General features: G+C 43.4%; 2 protein-coding genes across 2 annotated transcripts; both read left to right on the top strand.

Annotated features, from left to right (window-relative positions):
• Window positions 1–5073: 5073 nt before the first annotated feature.
• LOC125111735 (olfactory receptor 688-like) lies at window positions 5074–6039 on the top strand. The gene has a single exon (XM_047753792.1). It carries the CDS (start codon window positions 5074–5076, stop codon window positions 6037–6039), a length of 966 nt encoding a protein of 321 aa, XP_047609748.1.
• Window positions 6040–11377: 5338 nt separating this feature from the next.
• Window positions 11378–12355, top strand: LOC125111364 (olfactory receptor 688-like). Its single transcript, XM_047753306.1, has one exon. The coding sequence runs from the start codon at window positions 11378–11380 to the stop codon at window positions 12353–12355; it is 978 nt and encodes a 325-aa protein (XP_047609262.1).
• The last annotated feature ends 2839 nt before the right edge of the window (window positions 12356–15194 follow it).

Below are 15194 nucleotides of genomic sequence, written 5' to 3'. Positions count from 1 at the left end.
CCCTAGCCTGGGAGCCTCCATATGCCTCGGGTGCAGCCCTAAAAGGACAAAAGACCAAAAAAATTAATAAAAATATTGAAGAGAAAAGGGTAAAAAGTCACCATGTATAAGTACCAGCATCACAATTGGAAATTCTCCTAGATTGCTCCACTCCTCTCCTCCCTAATATTCATTCATCTACTTGACAAATAGTTGTCAAACACCTACTACTAAGTGCCAGGAACTCATCTAGGTGCTGGGGAAAGACTAGTGAGTAAAAATGACAAAAAGCCTGCTCTCGGGGACTGACATTTTAGTATGAGAAGAAGAAAAAAAAAAAAACATAACTGTACAATATGCCTGCCATGATATGTGCTGAGGAGATTTTAAAAAAGCAGAGATTTTAGAGTCTGGAGTTGCTCTTTTAGATAGAATGGTCAGAGAATGCATCTCTCATTAAGCAGCATTTTATCAGAATACACATTCCATATCGCTCTTTTATTCCGATTTAATTAAGACTGAAAATGCAATGTCATGAAAGACAAGAGGAGCAGTGGCCCTGGAGGAAGGAACTGATCGATCCAGACAAATAAAGAAGTTCAGGTAAAATTACGTTCTAAAAACTATGCGGTATTTTTGGCAGCTGAGGTCATTAGCAAGAGCAATTTCTATGTGATGTTGAGACAAAATTAAATTTCGGTGAAAGAAAGAAGCATAAAGGAGATGAGGACAAGGAAGCGACAGTTAAGGAGTCACAGCACTTGCGAAGCAGTCTCTGGGAAGGACGTGGAGTAAAGACACACTTGGAGCGAGGGAGCCTCCCAAACTTTTCAGGGATGAGGGGCACCGTGCAGCAGACAAGGGTGGCCTCATAATCCCTCAGGATCCTGCATTGAAAAGCTGCCCATCGGGCGGGCTGCCCTGGGACCAGAGTTGGATCCATGCCAGACATTATGGGGCTAACCCCCGAGAGCACTTGGGTTCAATGTTAAAAAAATAAAAGCACCCCTGGAGGATGCTTGCAATGGAGCAGGGAGGGCTCAGAGCGGAGCAGGTTGGGATCAGGCATCCCAGGCATCATACCTGTACAAAAACTCCAGACTCCAGGGGTGGGAGGTGAGGACGGCAATCTTCGCTGCTCAACAAGGGGCTGAGCACAGGCCACTGAAGCCAGGAGAGCAAAAGGCATTGCAGCCTGAGAGCCTCTTCAAAGCTCCCTCGGAAAAGGTGAGTAAAACAATGAATGACCTGCATTCCGACAGGTAAGGGGATGGATGCTTCCCCTGCTCTCATCATTCTGTCCTGACTGATTTTGATGTTGTGCCTTATCATTGGCTTCCGTAGTTGGCTCTTCTTTTTTTTTTTTGTCTTTTGTCTTTTTTGTTGTTGTTTGTTGTTGCTATTTCTTGGGCCGCTCCCATGGCATATGGAGGTTCCCAGGCTAGGGGTTGAATCGGAGCTGTAGCCACTGGCCTGCGCCAGAGCCACAGCAACGCGGGATCCGAGCCGCGTCTGCAACCTACACCACAGCTCACGGCAACGCCGGATCGTTAACCCACTGAGCAAGGGCAGGGACCGAACCCTCAACCTCATGGTTCCTAGTCGGATTCGTTAACCACTGCGCCACGACGGGAACTCCGGCTCTTCTTTTTTGATTCTTCACCGTTAGTCCCTGCCTTCTCTCAGGCTCTTCACGTTTTTAGGGACTGAGCTCAGTGATTAGGAAACAGGAGAGAAATGATGCTGAATTCGAAAGTTCTCAGTTAACAACTGATGAACCAAGGGCTCTAGAATAATAAATTCTATATTCAAGATTCTCAGAACAAAAAGCAATTTCAAATAAAGGACTATTATATCTGATAAAAAGAAAGACATAACTTTTGAAGATCACATTCTAGCGGAATTCCTATTAAATCCAACCAAAAAATTAAACTTTTTTTTACCATGATACGTATTTTACACTGATCATGAATTTCCAACCATTTCTTTGAGACATAAAACAAAAATTAAGATCTATTAATATTTGTAAAAAAAAAGAAAATAACATTGTGTGCAAGCAATTTTGCTCTACCCAGAAAAATTTAGGAAAGAAAAAGAAAATCAATGGGATAAATCTAAGAATTGACAACACTTTAGCAAAGTGGGTAATACACAAGACAAAAACAAAACAGAATGTCAGGCATTAAAAACTGAAAGTCATACGGAAATTAATATTGGTCAAAATTTTGAGTAAAGAATAATTTTCTGTAATGGTTTTTTTTTTTATTGCAAAATAGAATGTTTTGAGAGTGTGATGAAAGTTACACAGACCCTGCCCTAGAATTATGCAAATGTAGACAAAAATTTTCCATATAAATTTGGGAAATACACGGATTCCCATTGAGACCACCCATAAATTATCGGTAAAAAAGTTCTATTTAAGCTGAAAAGACATAGAAAAAAATACAGAGAAAATAGTATAAATATGAAGGTAAAATAAATGCACATCATGTAAAACCAAACAAAAATTGGGGGAAATGTTATAAAAACCATACGACAATTTTCAGTGGCCATTGAAATGAACATTTATAATGAGCTCAAGTGTTTATAAAGAGCTTCCCGATGAATTAGGAAATGTATACCTCCTTTATTAAGAAAAAGCACAAAATAATGCATTCTACTTACATGAAACTTCATCTGTATCAAAAGATTGCAAAGAAAAGGGGTGAAAATTAAATATTCTAAAATGTTAAACCCCACTGCCATTGTCGAGATTTTGATTTATAGTTATTTTTCTTAACTTTTTTTGTTTTCTAAAAGCGCTACTGTTACCATTTTTCTTCTTTTTCCTCATCAGTTTCCTGGGTGTTTATGTTTATGATCATCTGTGAATGGCATGGCCTTCATTCTTCACAGAGGTGGCGGAACCCTGATCTTACACGTAAGGCCGTCAAACGAAGCAAAGGCAGAGACGTGGGAAGGAAATACTGATACCTAAATATTTGACAAAGCAAGCAATTATTCCCCGATCAAGGTAACAAAGAGAATTCTAAGATACTAAAGAATTCCTCAAGTTGAATGCCCATGTCCTTTTTTGGATACAAACACTTCCAAATATTGTACGGCAATTCAAGAACAAACAAAATCAAGAATGCCAGAACAAGGAAGACCAAGTCTTAAAGGGCCAAGAATGAGCCATGAAATTACTTAAGCAAAAAGGTCTAGGCGTTCCGTTGCAGCTCAGCAGTAACGAACCCAACCAGTATCCGTGAGAATGAGGGTTCGATTCCTGGCCTTGCTCAGTGGGTTAAGGATCTGGCATTGCTGTGAGCTGTGGTGTAGGTCGCAGACGTGGCTTGGATCTGGCGTTGCTGTGGCTCTGGTGTAGGCCAGTGGCTACAGCTCCAATTCGACCCCTAGCCTGGGAACCTCCACATGCCACAGATGCAGCCTTTAAAAAAAAAAAAAAATCTCAATGTTTGCAGTAAATGCCAGCTGTATTTCCAACCTACGCTACACAAAAATCTGGACATGAATGGAAGTTCTTCAATAATTTTCTCTCTCTCTCTCCCGCTCTCTCTCTCTCTCTTTTTTTTTTTTTTGTCTTTTTGTCTTTTTAGGACTGCACCCAAAGCATATGGAAGTTCCCAGGCTAGGGGTCTAATTGGAGCTGTAGCCGCCGGCCTACACCACAGCCACAGCGATGCAGGATCCGAGCCACGTCTGCGACCGACACCACAGCTCATGGCAACACCAGATCCTTAACCCACTGAGCGAGGCCAGGGATCGAACCCACAACCTCACGGTTCCTAGTCGGATTCGTTTCCACTGCGCCAATACAGAAACTCCAATTTTCTCTCTTTATATATTTTATTTTATTAACAAAATTGAACTTTTAAAAATAATGCTGTAACAGATACACAGACAAAGAGGACAAACTAGTGGTTACGAGTGAGGAAAGGGGAAGATACAAGTTGGGGATGAGGGACTGGGAGATACAAACTATTGGGAGTGAGACAGGCTCAGGGATGTACCGCACAACGCAAGGAATACAGCCCATATCGTGTAATAACTGTAAATGGAAAAGAACCTTTTAAAATTGTATTAAAAATAAAAACAGTACTTTAAGTAGATCATTAATCAAAACAGGAAACAAAGGATATTCCAAAGAGGTACTGACCTTTTCGCTATGATTTAAAGATAAGATTTAAATTAAAAAGCTTATAAGTTTTTCTGAGGCTTTCTCCCTTATGAGTGTTTTCAGTGTAGTCCTGTCTAGATTAATCATTCAACCTCTGCATCCTCCTATGCAAATAATAGCACTTGTTTGGTGAGGATTACATGAAATGGGCTGTGTCAGAAACAATTTGTCGGCTATAGGCACTGTTGAAAGGAAAGAAAGCCGAGGTTCTCCTGGTAGCCACTTTCTTTCTTTAGCTCCCCAAGAAGAGGAAAAAAAAAAAATCTCCGCCCTTAAACTTTACCTCCTGAAAGTCGGGGTTCTTTGTATGTGCACATGTCTTCTGCACATATTAAAAAAATCTACCCAAAATTTCAAGGACACAAAGCCATGAATCTTGACTTTTATTCTGCTAAAAACTTTATCTTAGACTCTATTTGGGCTCTTCCATTGTTCTTAGATGAACTTTTTCAAGAGTCTCAAGTGGGTTCAGGATACAGTACACTAAAAAGGACAGAGTTGGAGTTCCCGTCGTGGCGCGGTGGTTAACGAATCCGACCAGGAACCATGAGGTTGCGGGTTCGGTCCCTGCCCTTGCTCAGTGGGTTGAGGATCTGGCGTTGCCGTGAGCTGTGGTGTAGGTTGCAGACGCGGCTCGGATCCCGCGTTGCTGTGGCTGTGGTGTAGGCCGGTGGCTACAGCTCGAATTCAACCCCTAGCCTGGGAACCTCCATATGCCATGGGAGCGGCCCAAGAAATAGCAAAAAAAAAAAAAAAAAAAAAAAAAGACAAAAAAATTAAAAAAATAAAAAGGACAGAGTTATTGCTGGTGATTCTTATAATGTTACACAAATTTTGACCCTCAGCTGAGCTAACCACAGCCTATTCTGGTTTTCCTTAATTCAGGTAAATTCTGAGGACCAGACAGCCTATAGATGGATACCACCCTGAGAATAACCAATAGCTCAGGGTTTCAGGTGTCCGAGTTCGTCCTGCTGGGGCTCCCGGGCATTCACGAGTGGCAGCACTGGCTCTCCCTGCCGCTGGCCCTGATCTACCTCATCGCTCTTGGTGCCAATCTCCTCATCTTGATCACAGTCCAACATGAGCCTATGCTGCACCAGCCCATGTACCAATTCCTTAGCATCTTGGCTGTGGTGGATATTGGTCTGGCTACCACCATCATGCCCAAGGTCCTGGCCATCTTCTGGTTTAACGCCAAGACCATCAGTCTCCCTGAGTGCTTCACGCAGATGTATGCCATCAATGCTTTCATGGGCATGGAGTCAGGCGTCTTCCTCTGCATGGCTGTGGACAGATATGTAGCCATCTGCCATCCGCTTCGGTACCCCTCCGTAGTCACTGGAGCGTTTGTGGTCAAAGCCACATTGTCCATGATACTCAGGAATGGCCTGTTGACCCTCCCAGTGCCCGTGCTGGCGGCTCGGAGACACTACTGCTCCCGGAACGAGATCGACCACTGCCTGTGCTCTAACTTGGGGGTCACCCGTCTAGCCTGTGATGACATCGCTATTAATAGGTTTTACCATTTGGCTTTGGCCTGGATTATGGTTGGGAGTGACATGGCTTTGGTCTTTGCTTCCTATGCTTGGATTATCCGCTCCGTGCTGAGGCTGAACTCTGCGGAAGCAGCATCTAAGGCCCTGAGCACCTGCAGCTCCCATCTCACCCTCATTCTCTTTTTCTACACAGCCATCGTTGTGGTATCGGTCACCCATCTGGCAGGAAGAAAGTTTCCCCTCATCCCCGTTCTCCTCAACGTGCTGCACAGTGTCATCCCCCCAGCCCTTAACCCCATGGTGTATGCGCTGAGGACCCAGGAACTGAGAATGGGCTTCCAGAAGGTGCTTGGGTTGGCTGGGAATGTGGCTAGGAAATAAGCCCGCTTTAAATGCCAGAAGTATATCGTTTGGTGTTGCGGAATGAGCACAGGCTTTGGAGGCCAACAGTTCAGACTTTGGAGCCCACATCTCCCACTTGCTAGGGTCATCCGTTCAAATTAATTTACCTATTTGTGTATAGCACTTACTAGGTACTGACTGAAACACTTCACAAACATTAACTCATGGACTTGCCATAACAATCCTACGAAGCAAGACCAATTGTTATTTACACATTTCGCAGATGAGGCAAGAAAGCTGAGAAACTTGCCCAAGGTCAAATGGGAAGGAAGTTGTAGAGTGAGATTGGAATCCAAGCAAACCTGGAGCTCCCGTCGCGGCTCAGTGGTTAATGAATCTGACCAGCATCCCTGAGGACACAGGTTCCATCCCTGGCCTCGCTCACTGGGTGAAGGATCCGGCTTTGCCATGAGCTGTGGTGTAGGTCACAGATGTGGCTTGGATCCTGCGTTGCTATGGCTGTGGTGTAGGCCTGCAGCAACAGCTCCGATTTGACCCCTAACCTGGGAACCTCCATATGCCGCAGGTGCAGCCCTAAAAAGACAAAAAAAAAAAAATCTTTAAAGGGACATAGAGAGACTGGAACACTAAGAAACTAGTGAAAATTTGGGGGCCACGACCAGAATGCAAAAGAAAATTCAAACTTATTTTCAGTTCCAAAATATAACAAAAGCTTAGAAATTGTCACTCCCTTACATCAAGACAAAGCTGGACAAACTAAAAATTAACCACTCTTCTGGACCCATCGGAGAATTGAGGTTGCAGGGCTAAACAACACCCTGGAGTCAGGAAAATACCTCCCCCTGGGTGGGATACGGCTCTGTGAATGTCTTCTCCTGGAGAGGAGGCCCCTCTCAGGGAGAATGCTCCGTTCTCAGATCCTTACAATGAGAATCTGCTGGAGTCGCTGGGTGTAGAGTGTGGAGCTTTGCTAAGACGGCAGCTCCAAGTATTTCTCATTTTCGTGCTAGTCGACATTCATCCTCCAGGATTTGTCAAAATTACCTTTGAAGTCTTCCCACCAGTTTATGGCTCTAGCAGCTTTTGCTCCCTTTTTGTTTGTTTGTTTTTGTTTTTGTTTTCTTTTAGGGCAGCATGCACTGCATATGAAGGTTCCCGCCCCAGGCTAGGGTTCAGATTGGAGCTATAGCTTCTGGCCTACACCACAGCCACAGCAACGCAGGATCTGAGTTGAGTCTGCGACCTACACCACATCTCACAGCAATGACAGATCATTAACCCACTGAGCCAGGCCAGGGATCAAACCTGCGTCCTCATGGATACTAGTCAGATTTGTTTCCACTGAGCCACAATAGGAACTCCAGCTTCTGCTCCTATTAGCCAGACTCTCTGCATTCTATGTATTCACCGTCTGTCCAAATGTGGGGCTAGAGCTAGCCTGCAATGCCAATTCTTGATGAGTCCAAGGAAAATCATTGAATTTCCTTTTTTTTTTTTTTAGTTTTTTGTTGTAGGAGTACTGTGATGATTCCAAGTTCTTTGTATGTCAGAAGCTCTAGTACTGGATTATAACTAAAGTACAAAATACATATCCATGAGTCCACACTGATTGTAAATAAATGATCCTATATGTATACATTATGTGTGTGTGTGTGTGTTTTTGTCTTTTTAGGGCCACATTCACTTCATATGGAGGTTCCCAGGCTGGGGTCAAATCAGAACTACAGCTGCCAGCCCACACCACGGCCACAGCAACACCAGATCCGAGCCATGTCTGTGACCTACACCACAGCTGATGGCAATGCTGGATCCTTAACCCACCGAGTGAGGCCAAGAATCGAACCTGCATCCTCATGGAAACGAGTCAGATTCGTTTCCGCTGAGCCCTGAGGGGAACTCCCCAACCAAGCTTTTAGACACAAAGAACAGATGTGTGGCTGCCAGAAGTTGAGGAAGGGGGCAAAATGGGTTGAGGGGTCAGCAGGGGCCAAACCTCCAGTCATAGATAAAGAAGTCAGAGGGCTGTAATGCCCAGCATGGCAGCGCTGGTTCATCACAGTGTGTTGCATAGTTGAAAGTTGCTAAGAGAGCGTCCTTATCACCAAAGAAAGTCTGAGACCATGTGTAGGGATGGATGTTAACCAGACGTATTATGACCATTTTGCAATATACACAGATCTTGAATCACTATATTGTACACCTGAACATAATATAATACGTTGACTATGCACCAATATTTTTTTTTATTCTAATTTGAGTGGGCCATTGCTGCCCTACTGGGATTCTTTCTGCTATGGTGCCTATTCAGGTAGTTAGCACGGAAAACATTAGCAAAAGAGTTTCTTTCTTTTTTTTTTTTAAGTAGAGTTGGTTTATAATGTTGGGCCCATTTCTGTGCTACAGCAAAGTGACCCACTTATACAAACATATACATTCTTTTTCTCATATGATCTGCCATCACGCTGTATCCCCTGAGATTGGACAGAGTGCCCTGTGCTATGCAATAGGACCTTCCTGCATATCTATTTTAAATGCCATCATTTGCATCTACTAACCCCAAACTCCAAGTCCATCCCACCACCACACGCAGTTTCAATGCAGTGATAAGATTTTACATGACCATAGATTAAAAAGTGAAGAAGTCAGGGTAACACACAAAGATGACTCTGAAAAGAGAGTAGGTCGTGAAAGGCAGATCCTGAGGATACAGGAATGAGACTGGAAGGTGCCATGGACAGACTTAGGGAGAAGTGTGTGGAATAGAGATTTTGTTTTAAGTTGACCATCCTTAGAATCTTCATTTACTGAGGTGCATAATATGGGAGAGAAGAAGACGGTTGACGGAGGGGAAAAGGATACACTCAGTCCTGCTGTGTCACTAGGTAAGAACGTAGAAATATGTCCCAACACCAGCGATGTGTTACGAAACCCTATGAGCATAACTGAATTGCGCATTTGCCTTTGGGCAACTTTGTCCACTAGTTGCACTGGTTGAATGCAGAAAACTGCACCAAGCTGGCGACAAGCCGCCTGGAAGTACAGCAAACACACATGTGCACACACTCTAGTATCCACCAGCTTTGTTCACGTCACAGCTCTCCAGCTGACTTCAGATAAAGTTCCTTTTACCACTTCAAATAACCCACCAGCTGCAACCCTTTTATCTGCCACCACAAGCAAGTTCGGTGTCTTCCAAAAATGTCATCGTTTATATTGCTCTTAACATGTGTAAAACTCGGGTACTGTTTATTGTTTGTTTTCTCTCTCTTTTTTAAAATATGTCACTAAGTTTTGAGTACTGCACTCATAACTCCATTTTTCCATAAATCCTGGGGATTTCGTGTGGGATTTTTGCGCAGCACGGTGATGTTTCAGAATCCGTGGGCCACATTATAAAAGAACTGGCTGCCCTTGCTAGAATAAGTGGAGAAGAACCCAAGCCTAGAACACACCTCCACCAACAATTCAACCTGGCAGAGCTGTCCACCTAGCAGCCCTGCCCCCAGGACTAGGCTTAAATAGGACTGTTCCCAGGATCACCAAGACAAAGCTTCAGAGCCACCAGGGGCCGTCCTGCCAGCGTGAGTAAACAGCCCGCCCCAGGGGTGCTTCCGTGAGACTGAGGGTTGCCACGGGATGGGCCAGGGAGGGTCAGACCAAGACCAGGTCATTCCCACGGTGATGCTTAACCAAAACCCCAGGCGTGGTAGAGAGAGGGCTAGATCTGCTCTGGGCAACAAACGGCCAAGCAGAGGCAGCAGGAGAGGGGAAACAGCCCGAGAGGAAGCACCAGCCCGTGGCCATCCATCTTCACAGCCCCCTGCAGCAGCAAGTGAGCCTGCCCATGCCAAGGCAGTGGGAGCAGCGTCGGTGGAGGCCGTCCATCCCCCTAGGAGTCTGTCCTGGCCTCGAAATCTGGCTCGCTCTCCTCAGATCTCTCAAGCTGTCTTTCTTTGCCTTCCATCCATCTCTTGACCTGGGCAGAGGGTAAGAGCTGTATCTGGGAACAAGGCCAAAGACATGAGGCTGAGCTCTCGTCCATGGTGGACGTGATGGGACTCTCCAGCCAGAGGACTGCACGAAGGAAACCTCTTGGCTCTCACAGCGTCGGACACACAGGAAGCTCGCAATAAAAAACTGGTGAGTAAATGGGCAAACCAAGTGATTCTTGAATAATAAATGATAAAGCAAAGATTCCCCAAATCAGAGAATTTTATGAATCGCAAGGTTCCATTCTTTCATAATTTCGACACTGTTTGTTCTATTACACTCTTTGTTCTAATACACTGTTTGTTCTATTAGTAAAACGCCACCACCACTGTCAGCGTGAAATTTAACAGGCTTATTAAATCAACCAAGCGGAGAAAATACAATGGGCTTCTATCACTATTTTCTGATTAAAATAAAACAGAAAAACGTAAATAAGAGATACAACACCTGAAAAGGAGGAGTCGAAGTTGTCATTTTTATAACATTTATGGGGTCTTACAAGGAAATCAGAGAAAAAAACGAAGTAAAAGGTGTTTATAACGGACGATGAAATAGACAGACTCTAAAGCAAAATAACAGAAATCAGCAGATTTCCTACCACTAGCACCAATTAATTAGAAAATCTACTCTAGAAACAAAGTCCACTCAAAAAAATTTTAAATACTGTAAGAGAAAATAATGTGAAACATTAAGACATATAAATAATACCCTTTAGTGACAGGTATTAAAAAAAATTTAAGTAAAGAAAGAGATGCAACAAATTACTGAATAATAAAGAAAACACTTTTAAGATGTCAATTTTATAAATTAATATTCATATTTCATAAGATCCCAATTAAATGTGGATATTTAATATTTAAATAGTTAATATTTTACTATTTTAATTTAATATTATTTTATAATAAAATAATTTTATATTCTATTTATATATTTATATTAACATAATAAATTTATATTAAATTTAATATTTAAATTAATATTTAAATACTAATATTTAAAGACTGTATTCTGTCTTTTGTACTTACCTCCTGAGAAATCAGACTGCTCACAATGATTGTGTCCCCTGCTTTGGGTCCGATATCCTCCTGTTCCAAGTAAAAAAGCATCGTTGAATGACATGAAGCGAATAACTGACTCCTCTCTGACTCTATGTTTCTGCTGTAATCTTCCTTTGAGGGCCTCTTTCGTCCATCTCAGTTGCTCTTTCTGAAAATTTTCCAGACACAAAAGAGATCTGGGAAATATCATGATCAATGGACGTGTGAGTCAACAGGGCATCTTTAAATTAAATCTGAATCTCAGCTGAAAACTTAACCAAGACTCCCTCTTATTTCCTTGTATCTACAGACAGACACTAAGGATTAAGATGCCTCCAGATGTGTATACCTCCCGGAGTGCTACCAACAGCTCAGGGTTTCAGGTGTCTGAGTTCGTCCTGCTGGGGCTCCCGGGCATTCACGAGTGGCAGCACTGGCTCTCCCTGCCGCTGGCTCTGCTCTACCTCTTAGCCCTCAGTGCCAATCTCCTCATCGTGATCACCATCCACCATGAGCTTAACCTGCACCAGCCCATGTACCAATTGCTTAGTGTCCTGGCTGTAGTGGACATTGGCTTGGCTACGACCATCATGCCCAGAATTCTGGCCATCTTCTGGTTTGAGGCCAAGGCCATTAGCCTCCCTGAGTGTTTTGCTCAGATCTACGCTGTCCACTGTTTTATCAGCATGGAGTCAGGCGTCTTCCTCTGCATGGCTGTGGATCGATATGTAGCTGTCTGCCACCCACTCCAGTACCCCTCCGTCGTCACTGGAGTTTTTGTGGTCAAAGCCGTGGTGTTCATGGTGCTTAGGAATGTCCTGCTAACCATCCCAGTGCCTGTACTGGCTGCCCAGAGATGCTACTGCTCCAAGAACGAAATCGAGCACTGCATGTGCTCAAACCCGGGGGTCACTGGCTTGGCCTGCGATGACATCACCATCAATAGGTTTTATCAGCTGGCTTTGGCGTGGGTCATTGGGGGAAGTGACATGGCTCTAGTCTTTATTTCCTACGTTCTGATCTTTCGCTCTGTGCTGAGGCTGAACTCTGCTGAGGCAATAGTCAAGGCTCTGAGCACCTGCAGCTCTCATCTCATCCTCATCTTCTTTTTCTACACAACCATTGTTGTAGTGTCCATAGCCCAGCTGGCCGGAAAAGCCGTTCCCATCTTCCCTGTCCTTCTCAACGTGCTTAACATTGTCATTCCCCCAGCCCTTAACCCCATGGTGTATGCTCTGAGGGCCCATGAGCTCAGAGTGGGCTTCCGGAGGGTGCTTGGGTTACATGAGAATGTGCTCCAGAAGTGACACAACTTTAAAGATGTGCTGTGCTGCAAAAGAGCACAGGTTTTAAAGTCCAACAAATACAGGTGTGAATTTGATCTCCCCCTTTCATTAGGAAATATAATGTGTTGGCTAACACATGAACAAAAATTCACCTCTCTTGAAATAAAAAAAATTATAAATGAAAATAAATACAAGAGGTAATTCCTGCCTACGCAGAACTACATACATGGCTTTCAATGGGAAAAAAAAATTACATTTAAAAGTTGCAAGCGTGGAAATAACTCAGATGTCCATCAGCTGATGACTAGATTTAAAAAAATAAGGTCTGTCCATATTTTAAATATTTTTAGGCAACAAAAAGGAATGAATCACTGACATTACCGACACCTGCTACAGCATGGACGAACCTTTAAAACATTATGCTACTTAAAGAAGCCAGACATAAAGGTCATATATTGTATATTTCCATATACATGAAAGGTGCATAATAGGCAAATCCATAGAGACAGAAAGCAGACAGTGTTTGTCAGAGGCTGGGACGTTGGGCATGGGGAGTGACAATGACTGCAAATGGGTAACAGATCCCTTTTTGCAATGATAAAAATGTTCTAGAATTGGTGAGTAGTAGTTGCATAACTCTATGACTATATGAAAAACCATTGAATTGTACCCTTTAAATTTACAGTATGTGAATTAAGTGGTTGTTTTTTAAATGTAGCCAAATTCCTGTCTAACAGTCAAAGCAGCAGATCTTCAATCAGTGGAGTAAAAAATCATTATGTGTGGCAAGAATGTAATAAGTTCTTTTACAGCTTGACAAAGGCTGTCCTCCTTCACATTCTGTGGACTCCATTTGTACTGGAACCAAGAAGCTTTTTGGAATAAACGTAATGAGACCATCTGCCCCATAATCTCTTCGTTTTGGAGTTTAATATAATACGACCTTCCTTGATGAGTGGATAAAGACAATCCCAACAGAGTCTAGACCTATCTGCATCTTTTTGTTGTGAATTTCTTTTTTTAATTGAAGTATAGTTGATTTACCAAATTATATTCGTTTCAGGCGTTTTTTCACACAGATATAATAGAGATGACAGATGGAGGAGGCTCGTTCCCATCCTCCCCGTGGTTTAATATCCTTGCCCTTTCTGCAGTCTGGCTTTTAAGTCTTCAATCTGATGAGAACCTAAGTTCCAGTTTTGCTTACAACCTGTGTTCTGTTTTGGTCAACTGCATCCCAGGAGACAGAACACAGTCTTTGGCAACTTACCTAAACTCCCTGCTTTTTTTCTCATTTGTACACCGGGAGCATTCACTATTTCCATGTGTCATTAGGAGGTTGATAAAATTGAAAGATAATGGGAGAAAATACGCACAGCCCATAGAGAGGTGATTTAAAAATTTTTGCGATAAAAGTCAAAGCCTGGACAAATGGCCCCAAGAGCCTTTTTGGTGGTGTCTAAATGAATGTTTACTGGTTTTATTGCTCGAGTGAAACTGTGGACAAAAGAGCATGTGATAAGAGGCAGGGACGAACTAGCAGAGAACTGAGGCTTTTTAGGGCTGCCAAACAGCTATTCCGTATCAAACCACGGTGGTGAACAGGTGGTATTATACTTTTGTCAAAACTCATAGAATGTAAACAGCACAAATGAACCTGTCTACAGAAAAGAAACAAACTCATGGACTTGGGGAACAGCCTTGTAGTTGCCAAGGGGAAGAGGGAGGGAGCGGGATGGACTGGGAGGTTGGGGTTAGTCAATGCAAACTATTACATTCGGAATGCATAAGCAATGCGATCCTGCTGTAGAGCACAGGGAACCATATCTAGTCACTTGCGATGGAACATGATGGAGGATAATGTGAGAATAAGAATGTGTGTGTGTGTGTGTGTGTGTGTGTGAGAGAGAGAGAGAGAGAGACTGGGTCACGTTGCTGTACAGCAGAAACTGACAGAACATCGTAAATCAACTATGATAGAAAAATAAAAATCTTTAAAAAATAAATTTAAAAAAATGAAAAGTTCCAACCCTTTGGTTGGCCCATCAAAACAAAACAAAACAAAAAAACGCTCGTAGAATGTGCAGCACCAGATTCCCCACCGTGGTGTAGAATACGGATACTGGGGTAGTTCATTACGTATATGGGGGCAAGGGGTATTTACAATCCTTCCGCCATTTTCACCCACTTATGCCTTAAACCAAAAATGCGTTGAAAAATGAAGTCTTTTAAAGAAATAAGAAAAAAAAAACCAGTATGTTTAGCACAGGACCTCTGCAGCCCCCCACTACCTAACAAATTCTGTGTGAAGGACTCAGAGGAGAGTAGATTTAGCGTCTTTTCCAATGTATTTTAAGAGTAAAATAGAAGGTTCTGGACCATGCACTGAGGACAGCCTTCATGAAGCTGGTGGACGAATCCACGCGTGGGCATCAGCTCCTTGGAAGACAGACCCGGGATGGCTGTGAGCAGTGCTAGGAACCACGAGGTACCAGCCTGAGCGGTTTAATGCAAGGCAGGACATGAAGGCAGAAAACCCACAGCAGAGCTACAGGTAACCGGCCCTTCACCTGGGATGCGCAGATTTGAGGGCTGGGTTTGGAGACAGCATGAGAAGAGAAGCTGCCTTCTTTTCCAACAGGTCAGGCTGGCTCTTCCCTCAGGGGTCAGCAATTTCAGATCCAACATGCAGGAGAGAGAGACGTTATCATGAAGAGGGCTCCAGATTAACCCAATCGCACCCATGTATCCACCTGGAGGGGGCATAAGAATAATTGCAGTGCCCTATATAGAGTGTTTGGAGGCTTGAAAATGGCCCCAAAGGCAACTTCGTCTCATCCTCATTAAATCCTATAGGCTA

Source organism: Phacochoerus africanus, chromosome 11 (assembly GCF_016906955.1).
Source record: "Phacochoerus africanus isolate WHEZ1 chromosome 11, ROS_Pafr_v1, whole genome shotgun sequence".
Classification (NCBI taxonomy): domain Eukaryota; kingdom Metazoa; phylum Chordata; class Mammalia; order Artiodactyla; family Suidae; genus Phacochoerus; species Phacochoerus africanus.
Note: the sequence above shows the minus strand (reverse complement) of the source record. Positions and strands in the feature narration are given on the sequence as shown.

Bases quoted from the DNA above. Each gene is read 5' to 3' on its own strand.
- LOC125111364 (XM_047753306.1), top strand. From the start codon at position 11,378: ATGCCTCCAGATGTGTATACCTCCCGGAGTGCTACCAACAGCTCAGGG.
- LOC125111735 (XM_047753792.1), top strand. From the start codon at position 5,074: ATGGATACCACCCTGAGAATAACCAATAGCTCAGGGTTTCAGGTGTCC.